Source organism: Erythrolamprus reginae, chromosome 1 (genome assembly GCF_031021105.1).
Source record: "Erythrolamprus reginae isolate rEryReg1 chromosome 1, rEryReg1.hap1, whole genome shotgun sequence".
Classification (NCBI taxonomy): Eukaryota; Metazoa; Chordata; class Lepidosauria; order Squamata; family Dipsadidae; genus Erythrolamprus; species Erythrolamprus reginae.
The window spans coordinates 128,665,458-128,682,946 of record NC_091950.1 but is presented as its reverse complement, the minus strand read 5'-3'; the positions used below and the strand labels follow the sequence as shown (position 1 = coordinate 128,682,946).

Here is a 17,489-nt window from a genome sequence, read left to right as displayed (position 1 = left end):
TCTGGCAGCCATTTCATCTGTCCTAGGGGGCCCCCGCAGACAGCCTCTCCGATCCTTCCCAGAAGTTCAGGAATTCCTCAAGGGCATAGCCAACCTCAGACCTTCCAAGGTTCACAGGTATCCATCCTGGGATTTGCCACGGGTTCTCCATTCCCTCACGCAGGCACCATACGAACCCCTAAAATCGGCGTCCCTCAGGTACCTATCCTTTAAAGTAGCATTCCTGGTGGCTATTACCTCTGCCCGACGCATTTCGGAGCTGGCTGCCCTCTCAATCAGGCAGGACCTTTGTCAATTTCATCAGGACAAGGTAGTCTTGCGACTGGACCCTACCTTCTTACCCAAGGTCAGTTCCATGTTCCACAGAACTCAGGATATTGTCCTACCTTCCTTCTGCCTCCAACGAGACCATCCCTTGGCAATTAGATGGCACACCCTGGATCTCATTAGAGCGCTGAGAATCTATATCCAACGCACAGGACCCTTTCGGAGGTCAGAAGCACTTTTTATAGCCTATCACCCCAGAGTCATGGGTGCCAAAGTGTCTTCAACAGTAATAGGCCGTTGGATCAGAGGGACTATATCTAAGGCCTATGAGTCGGCCTCCCTCTCAGTTCCAAGGAACATCACAGCGCATTCCACCAGGAGCGCAGCCACCTCGGCCGCTTGGGCGACTCAAGCCCCGTTGGAGGAGGTCTGCAAAGCAGCCACTTGGGCCTCGCCAAATTCCTTCATCAGGCACTACAAGATTGATTCTTACGCTTCAGCGGACGCTGCCTTCGGCAGAAGGGTACTCCAATCCGTTATCTCACACGATAGCAATCTAATCCCACCCTAGGGACCATCTATTGGGTATGTCCCATGTGACTGCTGGACCCGCTCCTTCAGTACGGAGAATAGGCGTTGATTGCTTACCTGAACGCCTCTTCTCGTACGGTGAGCGGGTACAGCAGTCACTTCCCGCCCTTGTATGTGTCTTCTTTACCATTCTATAACCTTTCTTCCTCTAACAATAAGAGTTGAACACTACAGAGCTTCACAGCTGAGCCTAGTCTATGGATTCGCGAATTCTGGGGAAGGGGCGGATCCGGCAAGCTTTTTTAACACTAGGCTCAGTTCCACCGGATTGGACATGAGCAACCCATGTGACTGCTGTACCCGCTCACCGTACGAGAAGAGGCGTTCAGGTAAGCAATCAACGCCTATTTTGTTTGGCCGTTCTGGTAGTTTTCCAGCACAATTATGGTCAGATTTTTCTCCAGGTTTCCGACACAGGGAGCAGAAGGGGTCAATGCCCTCACAGTCTCTTGTATGCCTTCCCTCCACTTCCCCTCATACTGAAGGTGATTCAGAAGATGCTCATGGAGGAGGTGGAGTTGCTCCTGGTCACTCCCAATTGGTCTCGGCGACCTTGATATGTGGATGTGATGGAGTTCTCAGGGTCACAGCGTTGGCAGATTTCAGACCACCAGATTTCCCTCAGCCAGGGGACTCTCCTTCATCCAGACCTGCTTTGGTTATATCTGACCATCTGACACTTGAGGGGTGTCTGTTCTGGGATGACAGATTCTTGGACGATGTGATAGTCACCATCCAGGCATCTCAGTGACAATCTACGTCCTGCATCTACAATGTAATCTGGTCAGCCTATTGCATGTTTTGTTCCCAGTCCTACTGGGACCTCATGGCTGCCTTGATTCCACAGATTTTGGACTTCTTTTTTTTTTTTAAATCTTTTTATTAATTTTCTTTAAAATGACAAACAAACTTACAAACATTTAACATACATTGTAGGGATGTATCATCCCTGCTCTTCTCAAAAGTATAATTGCAGATACAGAAAAAGGAATACACAATTGAATATCTAATTCAATGCTACTAATACAAAAAATATCTAGTAAAAAAATTAACTGTCATATAAAAGTTTCTAATTAATTTCAAGTCAAAAAAATCTTTAGAAAAAACAAATTTCTATTCTATCTATGTAAACTAAATCTAAGATAAATCTTAATAAGAAAAGATCATCTAAAATATCTATACTTGTTACTACTCTTCTTTCTTTATTTTTTTATTCTTATCTATCCATTCATAAACATTGTTCCATGTTGTGTAAAATTTGGTTTCTTCCTGTTCATTCAAGCGTCTTGTCATCATGTCCATTTCCGCGCAGTCTAATATTTTTGCAATAACTCCCTCTTCTTTGGGGATATCTTCCCCTTTCCAATTTTGCGCGTATATAATCCTTGCCGCTGTAAAAATATGTATAATCAAGTACAAAATTTCTTTTTTATAATTTTGGTTAGTAATTCCTAGCAAACAAAACTCCGGGGTGAAATCTATTTTCTGCTTTGTAATTTCTTTTGTCATTTTTTCTATCATTTTCCAATACATTTTAGCTTTATTACATGTCCACCATTGATGGTAATAGGATCCTATTTCTTTCTTACATTTCCAACACAAAGGTGATGTCTTTGGGAACATTTTTGCTAATCTACTTGGTGGGAGATGCCATCTATAAAACATTTTAATTTGGTTCTCTTTCAAAGAAACTGATTTAGTCATTCTCCAATTGCACATCCAAACTTTCTCCCATGTATCTAAATCAATTTCTTTACCTATGTTTCTACACCAATGTATCATACTATCTTTTAATGTTAATTCAATATTCTTGTGGGTAATCAAATATTTATATATTTTTCCAATTACTCTGTTGTGGTTTTTAGTGATTAACTCACTTAACAGGTTTTTACTTTTGTTAAATATATAAAGTGTACTATCTTTCTGGTATCTGGATCTAATCTGTGCGTAATGCCACCAATCAATTTGTATCCCTTCATCTTGTAGTTTAATTCTAGATTTTAATTTCATTTGATTGTCTAACAAGTCTTTATATCTTATATTTCTTGAGTCATTAATGGAATTTGGATGTATTATTGCGTCCAAGGGGGTAACCCAATCTGGAATTGTTAAAAAGTGGTTTTTCTTTATGTCTTTCCAGACATCAAATAAATATTTTCTCAGCGTGTGTCTTTTAAAGTAAGAATGGTTTTTATCTTTATCGTACCACACAAAAGCATGCCAACCAAGCATGAGGTCATGTCCTTCTAATATTGATGTTCTCATGTCCTCTAAAGTTATCCAGTTTTTAATCCATGTTAAGGCGGCTGCCTGATAATATAGTTTCCAATTTGGGAGCGCAAAACCCCCCCTCTCTTTTATGTCTTCTAACATATTTATCTTAATTCTTGCCTTTTTCCCTTGCCATAGAAATTTTTTAACCACATTTGTTAAGTTTTTAAAAAAGTTAGCCCCTGGATTGATTGGGATCACTTGAAATAAAAATAATACCTTAGGTAAAATATTCATCTTAATCGTAGCAATTCTTCCCAAAAATGATATTTTTAGATTGTTCCATATTTCTAGATCCTTTTTAATTTCATTAATTAATTTTATATAATTATAATTTTTTAATGTTATTGTTTTGGCTGTTAGCCATATTCCCAAATATTTTACTTTTTTAACTATTTGCATTCCAGTAATACATTCTAAATTGCTTTCTTGTATTTTACTCATGTTTTTAGTTATAATTTTTGTTTTATTTTTATTTATTTTCAAACCTGCCACCTTGCCATATTGTTCTATTGTTTGGATTAATCTTGGTGCTGTGACTAACGGATCTTCCATTATAAAAGTCAAATCATCTGCAAAGGCCTGGACTTTGTATATCTCTTTTCTAACTGTTAAACCTTTTATCTTTGGATCTGATCTTATTTTTATTAAGAGTGCTTCTAAAGTCATAATGAAAAGAAGAGGTGATATGGGACATCCTTGCCGCACTCCTTTATTTATTTTAAACGCTTCTAATTGTTCATTGTTTAATATAATTTTTGTCGTTTGTTCTGAATAAATAGCGTCTATTAAATTAACAAATTTGGGGCCGAATCTCATTTTATTTAATTGCATCTTTATAAATGTCCAATTCACATTATCAAAAGCTTTTTGCGCGTCTAAGAACATTAAAGATAATGTTTTATCTGAATGTTGCTCATAATACTCTAATACATTAATAATTGTTCTAAGATTATTTTTAATTTGTCTACCTGGAAGGAAACCATTTTGGTCTGAGTGAATTTTGCTGTTTATCACATTTTTCAATCTATCTGCGTATATTGCTATAAAAAATTTATAATCTACATTCAATAAAGATATTGGTCTATAGTTTTTAATTTTTTCTTTTGGTGTATCTGGTTTATGAATTAAAGTTATCAAAGATTCCGACCATGATTTAGGAATTTTACCATCTACTCTACATTCATTAAAAATTTGGAGCATATTATTTCTTAATACTTCATTTTCTATTTTATACCACTCTGCCGGGATAGCGTCCGGTCCCGTGGCTTTGTTGTTTTTCTGCTTTTTAATAACTATAAGGAGTTCTTCCATCGTTATTAGACTCTCCATCTTTTCTTGTTGCTCTTCTGTTATTTGTGGTAACTCTGCACTCTCTAGGTATTTAAATACGGCTTCTTCTTCAATATTATCATCTTTATACAATTCTTTAAAAAAGTTTTGAACTATATTTGCTTTTCCCTCTGGGTCATATTTTATTATTCCATCTTTATCTTCTAATTTTCTAATTAATTTAGATTGTCTCTGTTTTCTCAGTTTGTATGCTAACCATCTACCTGATTTATTGGCATGCTCAAAATATTGTTGCTTAGCTTTCTTTATTTTTTCCAATAGCTGATTTTGTTCTTGTAATCTAATTTTGTGTTTAATTAAATTTATTTTTTTCCCCAAATCTTTATTTTTCACATTTTGTTGTGATAGAAACTCTAGTTGTTTTAATTCATTTATTAATTGTTCATATTTTCTTTTTCTTTCTTTATTATATTTTGCAGTATAGGATATTGTTAATCCTCTTATGTATGCTTTGGTTGCATCCCACAAGTTCTGAGGGGTGGTGTCTGTATTTTTATTAATTTCGAAAAATATTTTTAATTCCTTTTCCATCCATTCTTTATATTCTTTCTCTTTCAAAATATTTCTATTCATTTGCCAATTGCGATGTTTTTTAATATTTCTCATATAGACTATAACTGGATTATGATCTGCCCAAGTATTAACATCTATTTCTACGTCTTGTATGTACTCTGCTGTTGTTTTGGGAGCCCACACCATATCTATTCTAGTCCAAATTTTGTGGGGGTTTGAGTAAAAAGTATATTGCCTGCTATGAGGATGCCTTTCCCTCCATATATCATTCAATAGCAATTCTGCTTTCATTTTTTGGAAAGTTGAGGGCAGTAAATTCTTTTTTTTCTTTTTACAACTTTTCTTCACCCCCGAATGGTCTAATTGTCTATTTGTTATGGCATTAAAATCTCCAATAATTAACATATTTTCCAAATTTAATTCTAAAATTTTTTGATGTAATTTTTCATAAAATGCAATTTGGTCATCATTTGGGGCATATATAGAAACAATAGCAAGCGATTTGGGTTCAATATCAATCTGGACAATCAAAATTCTACCTTCATCATCACTATATAGTTGTTTGGAATTTATAGAACTCTCAACATACATTGCCACTCCTCTTTTCTTTTGGTCTGCTAACGCAGCATACATCTTTCCAATTTTATTATTTAACAATAAATTCCGATTACTTTTTTTTATATGCACTTCTTGGAGTATCACAATTTGAGCTTTTTGATTCTTAATTTTGGAAAACATTTGTTTTCTTTTTTTTGGTTCATTAAGTCCATTGACATTTACTGAAAAGATTTTTAAATCTCTCAATGTAGTCATTTGTTGTATTTCTTGGTTTCGCGTTGAGGTTGCTTTCTTCTGGCCCCATGGTCCTGGTCCTCCACTTGTGCAAGTGCCCCCATGGCTTCGGCCTGCATTGCTTCCAGTTCTTTTGTTATCTGTTCCATTTCGCATATTCCACTGTTTTCATAAAAGTCTCTTGCTTGGTCTAGATTCTCCAATTTATATCTCGTTGATTTCCATGTCAATGATAGACCTTGTGGAATAAGCCAGCGAAAAGTTATGTTTTCTTTGATCAGAAGTTTGGTCAAGAAATGATAGTCTCTTCTAGTCTCTCGAACACGTCTTGGGATTTGTTTTAATATTTTTATTTCTTTGCCTTGGTGTTGTAGTTGTCCCGCTCTTGACCAATGCAATATATCATCTCTCATGCTTTTTCTTACAAATTTGATGTGAATCTCGCGTGGAAGATTAAAACGGCGAATATAGCTGTTAGAAATTCTGAAGACTTCATCGATTTCTCTTTTTATGTCATCTGGGTCCATCTGGAGGATTTTCCCAATAATGTCAGCCATAATGGCCTTTAAATCTTCATCTTTTTCTTCTATTACGTTTTGAAATCGAAGTCCATATGACGCACGTTGCATTTCCAGATGTGTAATTGATTCATCATACCCTCTGTAACGTGAAGCAGCTTTGTCCTCCAAGTGACCAATTCTTTTCTCCACCTTTTCCGCCTTTTCTTCCACTGCCTTCATTCGTACTTCATTATCTTGCAAGGCTTGCTTAATCTCCTTCATCTGGTCTTTCATTTCACCTGTGTCAACTTTCATTTCCGCCATCTCTGCTTTAATTTCATCTCTCTGTTGTGTTGCGTCTTGTTGAGATTTTAGCATAAAGTCATTTAATGTTGTTAATGTCTCTTGGATTGAAGCCAGAGATGGTTGTTTCTCCCTGTCCTTCTCCTTGGTGAACATAGTTGCAGATAAAGTCTGCTGTGCGGGAGATGGATGTGGTGAACTTTGCGGGGAAGATTTTGGACTTCTTACAGGCAGGGTTTAAGAAGAGGTTATCCCCCAGCATGCTCCCCAAGCAAGTGGTGGCTTTGTCAATGGTTCTTTGCCTAGACAATCTCTGGTCTCTGTATTACCATCCTGCAATCCAGAATGTTTTGAGAGGGGCCACTAATTTGAGGCCCCAGGTCAATACCCTTCATGGGATTTCTCCCTGGTCCTGCAAGCTCTCATGTCCTCTCCATTTGAGCCATTGAGGATGGTGTTGCTCCGGTTTCTGATGTTCAAGACAGCTTTCTTGATCACTATCACCTCAGCCAGGTGACACTGTTCTCCATGCATCAAGACCTCTATCTTTTCCATTCGGACAGGGTTTTTCCTCCATCCAAATCCTTCTTTTCTGCCTAAAGTGAACTTCTGGTTCCATTAGGCCCAGGAGGTGATCCTTCCAGACTTCTGATCCAACCCATCAACATCTATTGGAGCAGTGTTGGTATACATTGGATGTCCAGAGGGCTCTCTGGATTTATATTCGATGAATGGCTTCCTTCCGGAAAACCGAGGCAATGTTTGTGGCATTTCAACTGCCCTTCATGGGTTGTAATGTCATGCCCCAGATGGTCAGTCACTAGCTGAAGGCCTGCAGGCCGGTTCCCAGTAGGATTACTATGCATTCCATCTGTAGCCTGGACCAGGCAGGCATCTATTTAGGACATCTATCAAGCAGCCGCAGGGACTACTCCATCTCCATTCGTCAAACATTATAAATTTGACATGTTTGCCTTGGCTAAGGCGGCCTTCAGCAGGAGGATCTGCTCCATCTCTGCTCTCCTGGATTGGCCTGCTCCCACCCATGAGACATAACCTTGGGTATAACCCATGCTTGGACTCTCCTTACCAGTGCATAGGAGAAGTAGCATTGGTTTACCTGAACGGTCTTCTCTGTGTGCTGCAGAGAGAGTCCAAACCTGCCCTGGCTTCAGGCTCCCATTGTTCTCCTTATATGGATGTACGAACCTTCATTGAAAAACAGAATCATCACAACCGGTGGAGCAGTGAGAGGGGGTGTGTTTAATTCAATCAATTAACTTGGTCCCCATGACAGCTCATGAAGTTAACCCATGCTTGGATTCTTCCTGCAGCGCACAAAGAAGACTTTTCTTTGGTAAGCCAGTGCTACTTCAAATTGAAATTTTAGATAAATAACTTCAATAGCATTTAATAATTTGACTGTTAACATTTTTTTTACAAAACAGGTATGTTAATAAAAAGTTTTTAAATATATTTTGACATATTGCAAAGTAACATTTTAAAGTTTTAAATAACAAAATCTCTCAACAACAACAAAAACATTCAAAACAAAAAGAACATTTGATAAAGATTATCCAGTAAACCTAAATTACAATTTCCAGAAACCTCATACTATATATATGCAATAATTGGATTAAACGCCTGACATCTTAGTTCCTTAAGGACAAATTCTTTCAATTACTGTATTTACACAGGTGGTTGTTCATAAAAGTTATATTTTCCTTGCTTTGTATTAAGGTACAATTCATCATTGTTCAGATTTTTTATTTATTTATTTTGTCCAATACATAATACACATTGAAGAGAAAGATACATAATAATATAAGCAAAGAAAAGAATAGAAGAAAAGATATAAAAGTATAGGTGAACATATTTGAAAGGAAGAAAAGATAAATGAGATAAGGAGAGACAATTGGACAGGGGACGGAAGGCACACTGGTGCACTTATGCACGCCCCTTACATCATCTTACATCATTGTTCAGCTAAAATACATTAATAAAGTAGGACAAATACTTATTGGGGCAAGAGGAAATATGCTGAATAATTTCAGTCTTTGAAACAAGTGTCAAAAAGAAAAAGAAATTTAGTTTTGCCTCCTCAGTATTTTGCGTGGAAGCAAAATCTCATTCCAGGGTGCGCGCACCTACCACCACCCACGCCGGCCTCTAGGTCCGATTCAGTAGGGAAAGGTAAGTGCGGCCCTTCACTGCTTATGACCATGCTTCACACTTATGATTCAGGGGTGGGCTACATTTACCTTCACCACTGCTTCGCAACGTGACATTTTATGCACACGCGCATGCTCTGTTTCAATGTGCGTGTTCCCTCTGCAATTTGGCTTGCACACATGCTCAATAGCTTTAATCGCTGAGGAGCTGATCAGCTGTGCTTCGGGCAAAGGAATAAAGGTCAGTTTAAACCCGGGGGTGGGAGCGTGGGCCCTTTTTCAAGCAGCAGCAGAGGAAACAATGTTCAAACAGTTAAAAAACCTCGAGATTCAACTACTGTAACGCTCTCTAAGTGGGGCTACCTTTGAAGAGTGTTCGGAAACTTCAGATCGTGCAGAATGCAGCTGCGAGAGCAATCATGGGCTTTCCCAGATATGCCCATGTAACACCAACACTCCGCAGTCTGCATTGGTTGACGATCAGTTTCTGGTCACAATTCAAAGTGTTGGTTATGACCTATAAAGTTCTTCATCGCATTGGACCAAAATATCTCTGGGACTGCCTTCTGCCGCACGAATCCCAGCGACCGGTTAGGTCCCACAGAGTTGGCCTTCTCCGGGTTCCGTCAACGCAACAATGTCATCTGGTAGGCCCCAGGAGAAGAGCCTTCTCTGTCATGGCCCCGACCCTCTGGAATCAACTCCCCCCGGAGATTAGAATTGCTCCCACCCTCCTTGCCTTTTGCAAACTCCTTAAAACTCACCATTGCCATCAGGCATGGGGAAATTGATTCCCCCAGGCCATTTCCGCTTTATGTATGGTTTGTCTGGGATGTATGACTGTTTTTATATTAAGGGTTTTAAATGGTTTTTTAATCACTGGAATTTTACTGTGTTTTGTTGTTGTGAGCCACTCTGAGTCTTCAGAGAGGGGCGGCATACAAATCTAATAAGTAGTAGTAGTAGTAGTAGTAGTAGTAGTAGTAATAATAATAATAATAATAATAATTATTATTATTATTATTATTATTATTCTGGGTTCAATTGTGGCGTAAGTCGAGGACTACCTCAATTGGTAAATCTGATCATCTTGGCTGAATAGGACTTTGTTTATCCAATGGGTTGCAAGTGTAGAAGATGACCAGGTTGAGCCCAAGTGAGAGGATAAGCGTGTCCAGTCGTTTTAAGCCCAGATACGATTTAAGTCCAGCCCATCTTGAATTCTGTTGATTCTTATTTACAGCCAATTTGCTGTCATCATTAGTAGTTCAGACTCTTGTAGAGAGCGTTAGCTTGCAATAAACTTGTATTCATTTGAACTGCATTGCTTCCTGATTTCCTGTGCTTTACAGTTTGGTTTCTATGGACATGAAATAAGTGGCTTCCACTTCCTGCTACTGATGGACCTGGTTTAGCAATTACTTGGAGTTATGACCATGATGAAAAATGAATCATTTACAATGAATCCTCACATTTATGACCTTCACAGGTCTGCATAGCAAAATACAGCTGAAGTAAGATATAAACATATAGTTTCACTTAGCGACCACTTCACTTAATGACCAAGTTGCCAGTCCCAATTTTGGTTGTTAAATGAAGACCACCTGTAAAATCAGCAAGGACATAAATGAATTCATAGACATGTATATATACTGCTCAAAAAAAATAACGGGACTACTCAAATAACACATCCTAGATCTGAATGAATGAAATGTTCTCATTGAATATTTCATTTGCACAACTATTCCATTTGCACAACAGCATGTGAAATTGACTGTCAATCAGTGTTGCTTCCTAAGTGGATAGTTTGATTTCACAGAAGTTTGATTTACTTGAAGTTATATTCAGTTTTTTAAGTGTTCTCTTTATTTTTTTGAGCAGTGTACCTTAATTGTGCTTTGTTGATAAGAGTTGAGCCACTAGTGAAGTAAAAGAACTTGAGCTATGTTCCATCTTCAAGAGAAAAGAGGAGGGTTTTTCCCCCCTTATAACGGCATCAACAAAACTTGAGACTTTGGGTCATGAGAGGATTCCTTTTAGCGCATGAATGAATTTCTCACGTAAAATTTGTAAATGCTTAGGTAATTGTGGCTGGTCAATACCCCTGAATCCAGAGTGCATAATGGGAGTCTAGCAATTTGTGCTAGAAAGCAGGGGTGTCAAACTCAAGGTCTGGGGACCACCCTGGAAAACAGCAAAGGATCAGTGGTGGGTTGCTGCCAGCTTGGACCGGTTCTTTAGGCTCAACTACAATTCCACATACATCACTAGGAAGTGCTTTGAAACTTTGCCTGGCAGAGGTCATAATGTTACATCGTATTTCATAATCATGGTATTATTTCACTTGCCTCGAAAGGTCGAATTCCTGCAGCTGGCAACACTGCCTTCCTGTTTGAAGCCAGCTGCTGATTCGGACAACATTACAATTAGTGTATTTATTATGAGCAGCAATGAGCAAAAACTGTTTTTGGAGCCGCAAAACTTGACGCAAGTAATATTAGTATGCTCCAAATTCTGTTCAAAATTACAAATAAAAGTAGTATTTCTTACTTATCTCTTCGAAATCTTGGTGGGTTTTATACACTGATGCATCTTATAGTCTGAAAAATATGGAACACTAAATGCCACAGCTGGCAATCAGTTTCTTCAGATGGGTCTTCAAATTCCACGATTCAGAAAGGCAATTTTTGAATGAAAGAAGAATCCACCCTACTATCTTCCGTAATTTGGGAATATCACATAATGATGGGGAAATCCTCATTGTTTATATTTCATGCTAACATTTCCTCATTCTTATATTTTCCAGACATGTTGAGACTATACTTTCTAAAATTGCCAACCTACGGCTATAACTTTTTGAAATAATAGTCTGCCACTTCTGGAAGCCACATCTTGGGGAAAGGAAATATTGACAGTGGGTTTTCTCTCTATGCAGCCAGCATATACAGTAAATGCCTACGTGGACTCATTGCTCCAGAGATTGCGGGTTGCGAGTCTCTCTTGATGAGGTTGGACTTAGGGGTTCAGGTGGGCTTGTTTCTCACGTACCTGCCTCCCAGCTGCGTGTTAAAAGCCTTGCCTGTGCTACTCGAGGAGGTAGCCGGGTTGGCGGTGGAGTTCCCTGGACTTATTGTCTTGGGGGACTTCAACCTGCCGTCACTCGGCGAAGCCTCTGGACTGGCACAGGAGTTCATGGCCACCATGACAGCCATGGACCTGACTCAAGTAATACAGAGGGAGGACACGCACCCGACATGGTATTCCTCTCTGAGCAATTGAGTAATGGTCTGAGACTAAGGGGCTTAGAAGTATTGCCTTTGTCATGGTCAGACCATTTTCTACTACGGCTTGACTTCCTGGCTCCAATCCTTCCCCGCAGGGAGGCGGAACCAATTAAGATGTTCCGCCCCAGATGCCCGATGGACCCAGAGGGCTTTCAGACGGCGCTTGGGGTTATTCCAGATGCACTCGTCCACAGTTCGGCGGAATCTCTTGCGGAGGCCTGGAACAAGGCTGCAGCGGAGGCTCTTGATCGGATTGCGCCTTTGCGACCTCTCCATGGCGCTAGACCCCGTAGAGCTCCATGGTTCAACGAGGAGCTCCGGGAGTTGAAACGCCAGAAGAGACGTCTAGAGAAGCGATGGAGGAAGAGTAAGTCTGAATCCGATCGAACACATGTAAGAGCTTTTATTAAGACTTACAAAGTGGCGCTCAAGGCGGCCCCCAGGGGAAGAGCCTTCTCTGTGGCGGCCCCGGCCCTCTGGAACCAATTCCCCCCAGAGATTAAAACTGCCCCTACTCTCCTTGCCTTTCGTAAGCTCCTTAAAACCCACCTTTGTCGTCAGGCATGGGGGAACTGAGACATCTCCCCCGGGCATATACAATTTATGAATGGTATGTTTGTATGTATGTTTGTTTAGTAAATGGTTTTTTTTTAAATATTTTAAACTACAATTTAGATTTGTTATGAATTGTTTTATTCTGTTGTGAGCCGCCCCGAGTCTGCGGAGAGGGGCGGCATACAAATCTAAATAATAAATAAAATAATAAATAATAAATAAATAAATGAAGGCACAGTATTTTTATGATAAAGCAACTGGAATATATTTGAACAACAAGCTATAAGCAACTCCATTTTTGAAAGAGACTTCAATCTAATCATATTAAACAGTGCATAAAATGGAAGCATTTGTACATAGTCTTTAAACGTTCAGCAATAAATCAAGTGAACAAAGGAGTTATTTTTGCTGAGTAACTGAATCTTAACCAGCTAATTCATGCTCCAAATTGGCCTGTGCTTCATTCAGTTCACTTCATTTGAATGAAAATATTTTCATCCAGCCCAGCTAATTGTTGAAGGCAGTGGTAAATACTGAGCAAATGAGCTTGGCACACTTACAATTTGAAAGTTACTATTAACTATTAACACAGACCTGTGATGTGAGCTGCCTAACAGATTTCGGTCTTATCACTGCATTACTGTAGATTTATGGAGGACTGTTACACAGGCTTGAGAGAGAGTTCAAATACTGTAGGTTGGCAGGGAATATTGTGTACATGCAAGATTCAAACCCAAATAGAGTATCTGAAATACAATGTTTCATATTTTTAAAGGAATGTTCAGATGAAGGTAAATAGGAATTATGTTACAGCAATATTTTATTTTAAAACAATTAATAGAATAAAAAAAATAATGAAAGGAGACTTATTCTGATTTTGCTTTCTGATTTGGTTGCCAAAGGATGAAATAAATGTTGGGAGTTCTGAAGCATATTTGGTAGTTTTTCATGCAGCTTTATTTCAGTAACAGAAAAAGTTTGAAAAGCAGTTTTGTTGCCAGGTGTAATTTCCAATCTTTTTGTAGCCAAGAACTTTTTACACATTTCCAGTAATACTGAGATCTTGTTAATATTTATAGAAAGATACCGTAATTATTTCTAAAGAAAACTCCTGAACCCCTTAACAAAGGAAACATTCAGTTGACAATTGGTGGGAAGGAAAACTTTGAAAAGCCAGTCTCATTAATTGGTTATGAAACAGAGTGACAATTGCCTCCATGAAATTCAATCGCTCCTTCTCCTGATGACATTTCCCTTTAAAAATCTCTGCCTCTCAAACTGCATTTTAGAACATTAATTTGTAGAATGCTGATAGAAAAAGGTGTAATCTAGGCAGCTAAGCATGAAATATCAACCCAGGGAATTTCCTACAGTCATTGAGAAGCCATCTATAACAAAATCTAGATTTAGAACATCCTGATACAACCAACTTTGGATCCAGTGGTTGAAACATCTGGTATACGGTATATTTTTTTTATTTTTCTCCACCTTAAAATAAAACATTATGTAAATACAAACACTACAATAATGCTTAACATAAAACATACATGGAACTTCTTTTCCCCACTGAACATTCAATGGAGCCTCTTATTTCTCTATCTTCTTTTTTGAAATTTCATATCTTCATCTGGCTAAATTATTATAAGTCACACATCAGAAATTTTTCTCCACCTTAAAAAGGATTTTTTTATGAAAATAAACATTAATCATTAATAAAACTTCTTATAACTATATCTTCATCTAAATTTTCTTATCTTCATCTATTAATTATCCAATGTCTGACATCATATATTCAACATATTTCTTTTAATAACTATTAATATATAAATGTATAGAAAAAAAACACTTCTTATACTCCAACACTAATCCAACCCTAAAATTGTATAGAAACATAGAAGACTGACGGTTGCTTCTCTCCTTGGTTAGTTTCTACATGAGCATTTATATCCCTTTGCAAAAGAAAGTAGGTTTCATTTTTAAAAATGCAATATACATGTACTGTTAATATATTATAAGAATATCAGCCTCACACTAACCAGATAACATGCCTAAATTTGAAATTATTGGTGCTGGATAACAATTGTAAAAAAGGAAATATTCATGCCCTATATGGCATAAGGCTTGGTCACTTGAAGAACCACCTGTCTCCTACAACATGTAGCCAATTCAGTCCTGCAGGTTGGCATATTTTGGCATTCTTTAATTAAACAATGTCATCATTGTAAGCCCACCAGGGCTTTGGAGAGAGAGAATCAGATCTCTCACTTCATCACACTTACCATTTTTTTCTTTTTATCCCTTATGTTCTATTGGTTTGGTTGTAGATTATTTGGGACCTTCTACCGCACGAATCCCAGCGACCAGTCAGGTCCCACAGAGTTGGCCTTCTCCGGGTCCTGTTGACAAAAAAATGTCATCTGGCAGGCTCCAGAAGAGCCTTCTCTGTGGCGGCCCTGGCCCTCTGGAATCAACTCCCACCCAGAGATCAGGACTGCCCCCACCCTCCTTGCCTTTCACAAATTACTGAAAACCCACCTATGCCGCCAGGCTTGGGGGACATAATTGACCCTTAACTTTTTCATTTTATGTATGGTTTAATTGGATGGTATGACTGTTTTTATAATGTGTTTTTATAATTGTTTTTAATATTAGATTTGTGCTTTGTATTTTGTTGTGAGCTGCTCTAAGTCTTCGGAGAGGGGTGGCATACAAGTCTAATAAATTATTATTATTATTATTATTATTATTATTATTATTATTATTATTGCCACCAAAATTCATGGAGAACTGGGTAGCACACAAGTTGTTGTTATGTTTGCCTCTTTCATATTGAAACTACTGAGATTCCAGTTTATTGAGGAATGGTATGCAGGGTCTACTGAAGTAATTCACCAAGAGTTGTTTATTTGCCTTCCTAATGATTATCACATTTTATTGTATGTAAATGTAAACAGCAGAAGTTTTCGCCTCTAAGCAGCTATTCTGACAGCTGTCTCTAAATATAGCAACAAATATCAATCAGCCATCTCCTCCTCCTGCAGTGAATTCATTGGGCTTCTACAAGGGAAGGTATTAAGAAAAAAACACTTGAGTGTCACCAAGCCAAGGGTTGAGGAGGGAAATTTGCCAGTTGCTAATAGTTACCTGGCATTTTTGTGTATGTCCATGAAGAACAGCTTGTGCCCTTTCACCTCTGGTGTTTCCAGAATAACATGGGTCTCATTTAGGTCAATATGCCTTTATCAAAATGTCAGGAGTGAAAAATGTGTCTTGTTGTAAGCTGACTGGTCCTTCTTTCCAGTTGCTGGAGTTTATAGAACAATCAATGTCCTCTAAGCTTGTCTGCATGTCATGCAAAGAACTGGATGACAGTAACCATTGACTGTATGTCTGTTTCATTGTCTTTAGGGCAACACATATTTGCATATTTGTCAGTATTCCTGTTACCCAGCAAATCATGGAGGGTTTTTAAAAACCCACAGCTCTTATGCAAATTTCCCGTATGCTATTCCCTTATTCCGCAAACTCACCCATTGTGACTCTAAAGACACCCATAATTTATTCCCTTGCTTCTTTCTACTTTCCTACCGTTCTTACAATATTAAAGTCTCATTTGCATGTAGGAAATTGTGGTTCATTATACCTCATCATTTTCTCTTTCTCTGAGTCAATTAATTATAATTGTCATATTTTTTCTTAGCTTTTTAAAAAATGTTCTTTTGCAGAATTACTACAGCATAGTTTATGTAAAAACATTCTGATGTTATTTATTTTAAAGAAATGATCAGGTGGCTTCTTTAATTGTACATTTCACTACTTAATAGGTAGTGAAAAAGACATAGGAAAGTCAAACATTTTAAAGCTAAATTTAGTCACAGTGCTAGTAGTGATTCCAAGTATCTATATACACGTTTATACAACAATTCACTGATAAATATTTTACTAAATAAAAACATGAATATAATAGAAAAAATATAAGTAATTTTATTTTTCTATCAAAAAATTTTCTTATTCTTTTTGGCATTATTTCTACTAGAAACTTTAATTTTTACAGAGTTTTCCATTGAATTGAACAGGTGGTGTATAAACATGTAATTTCTTGTTGTTACATTTGTAGGTATTTTTCTAATATGACTTTAAAATTTGAAATTCAAGGTATAGTTTTAACGTAATTCTGAGTTACTATAAAACTTTATTAATTTTGGAGTTTATATGCACAAAATTGTCATTTAATGTAGAGGGCTTTTTATGTTTTTCAGGCATATTTTTTGTTGATATGTTGATTGAATGTGACTAAAGTACAAAACAAAGTTTTAATTTGTAATTGTCTTTTGTATTGTTGTTGAAGATTATCATTCCACTATTAGTATTCTTTAGGTGGGTGGGGCCCAAAGCTATCTGAATTTCCAATCAGGAGGTGCACCATATTGGGAGAGGACGGTCACAATTTATTTTAAGACTCCCAGACCTAATATTCCATTTTCTCCAAATAGCATATGAAAAGCATTAAAGGCATATTAAATTAATCAGGCTCCCTATCTGTTTCCTCTAGGAAATTGTATTAGTGGTATTTTTTGGAACTGAATATGTGGTTCGATTGTGGTCTTCAGGATGCCGCAGTAAATATGTTGGCTTCTGGGGAAGGCTTCGTTTTGCTAGAAAACCCATTTCTATCATTGGTGAGTATGTGTGGTTTTGTATAGTATGATTTATTTTAAATTAGAAAACAGAAAATATTATGCTGTATTATCTCAGAAGGGCTGTTTGTCTCTGTTTTCAATTACAGACTGGTTACATGTATAGATTTGATATATGATCATAGTGGAAAACCAGAAGAAATATTAATAGGAAAATTATTCTAGTGCAAGCTTGTTTAAGATATTGAACTT

General features: G+C 37.6%; 1 protein-coding gene across 3 annotated transcripts in view; it reads left to right on the top strand.

The window, feature by feature from the left end:
* Window positions 1-17,489, top strand: part of KCNQ1 (potassium voltage-gated channel subfamily Q member 1) — a 459,783-nt gene that overhangs the window by 101,416 nt on the left and 340,878 nt on the right. For all 3 annotated transcript variants that reach the window (XM_070764765.1, XM_070764772.1, XM_070764756.1), the window contains exon 3: window positions 17,153-17,279. In XM_070764765.1, the coding sequence (XP_070620866.1) occupies window positions 17,153-17,279 (127 nt within the window). The remainder of the gene's footprint in view (window positions 1-17,152; window positions 17,280-17,489) is intronic.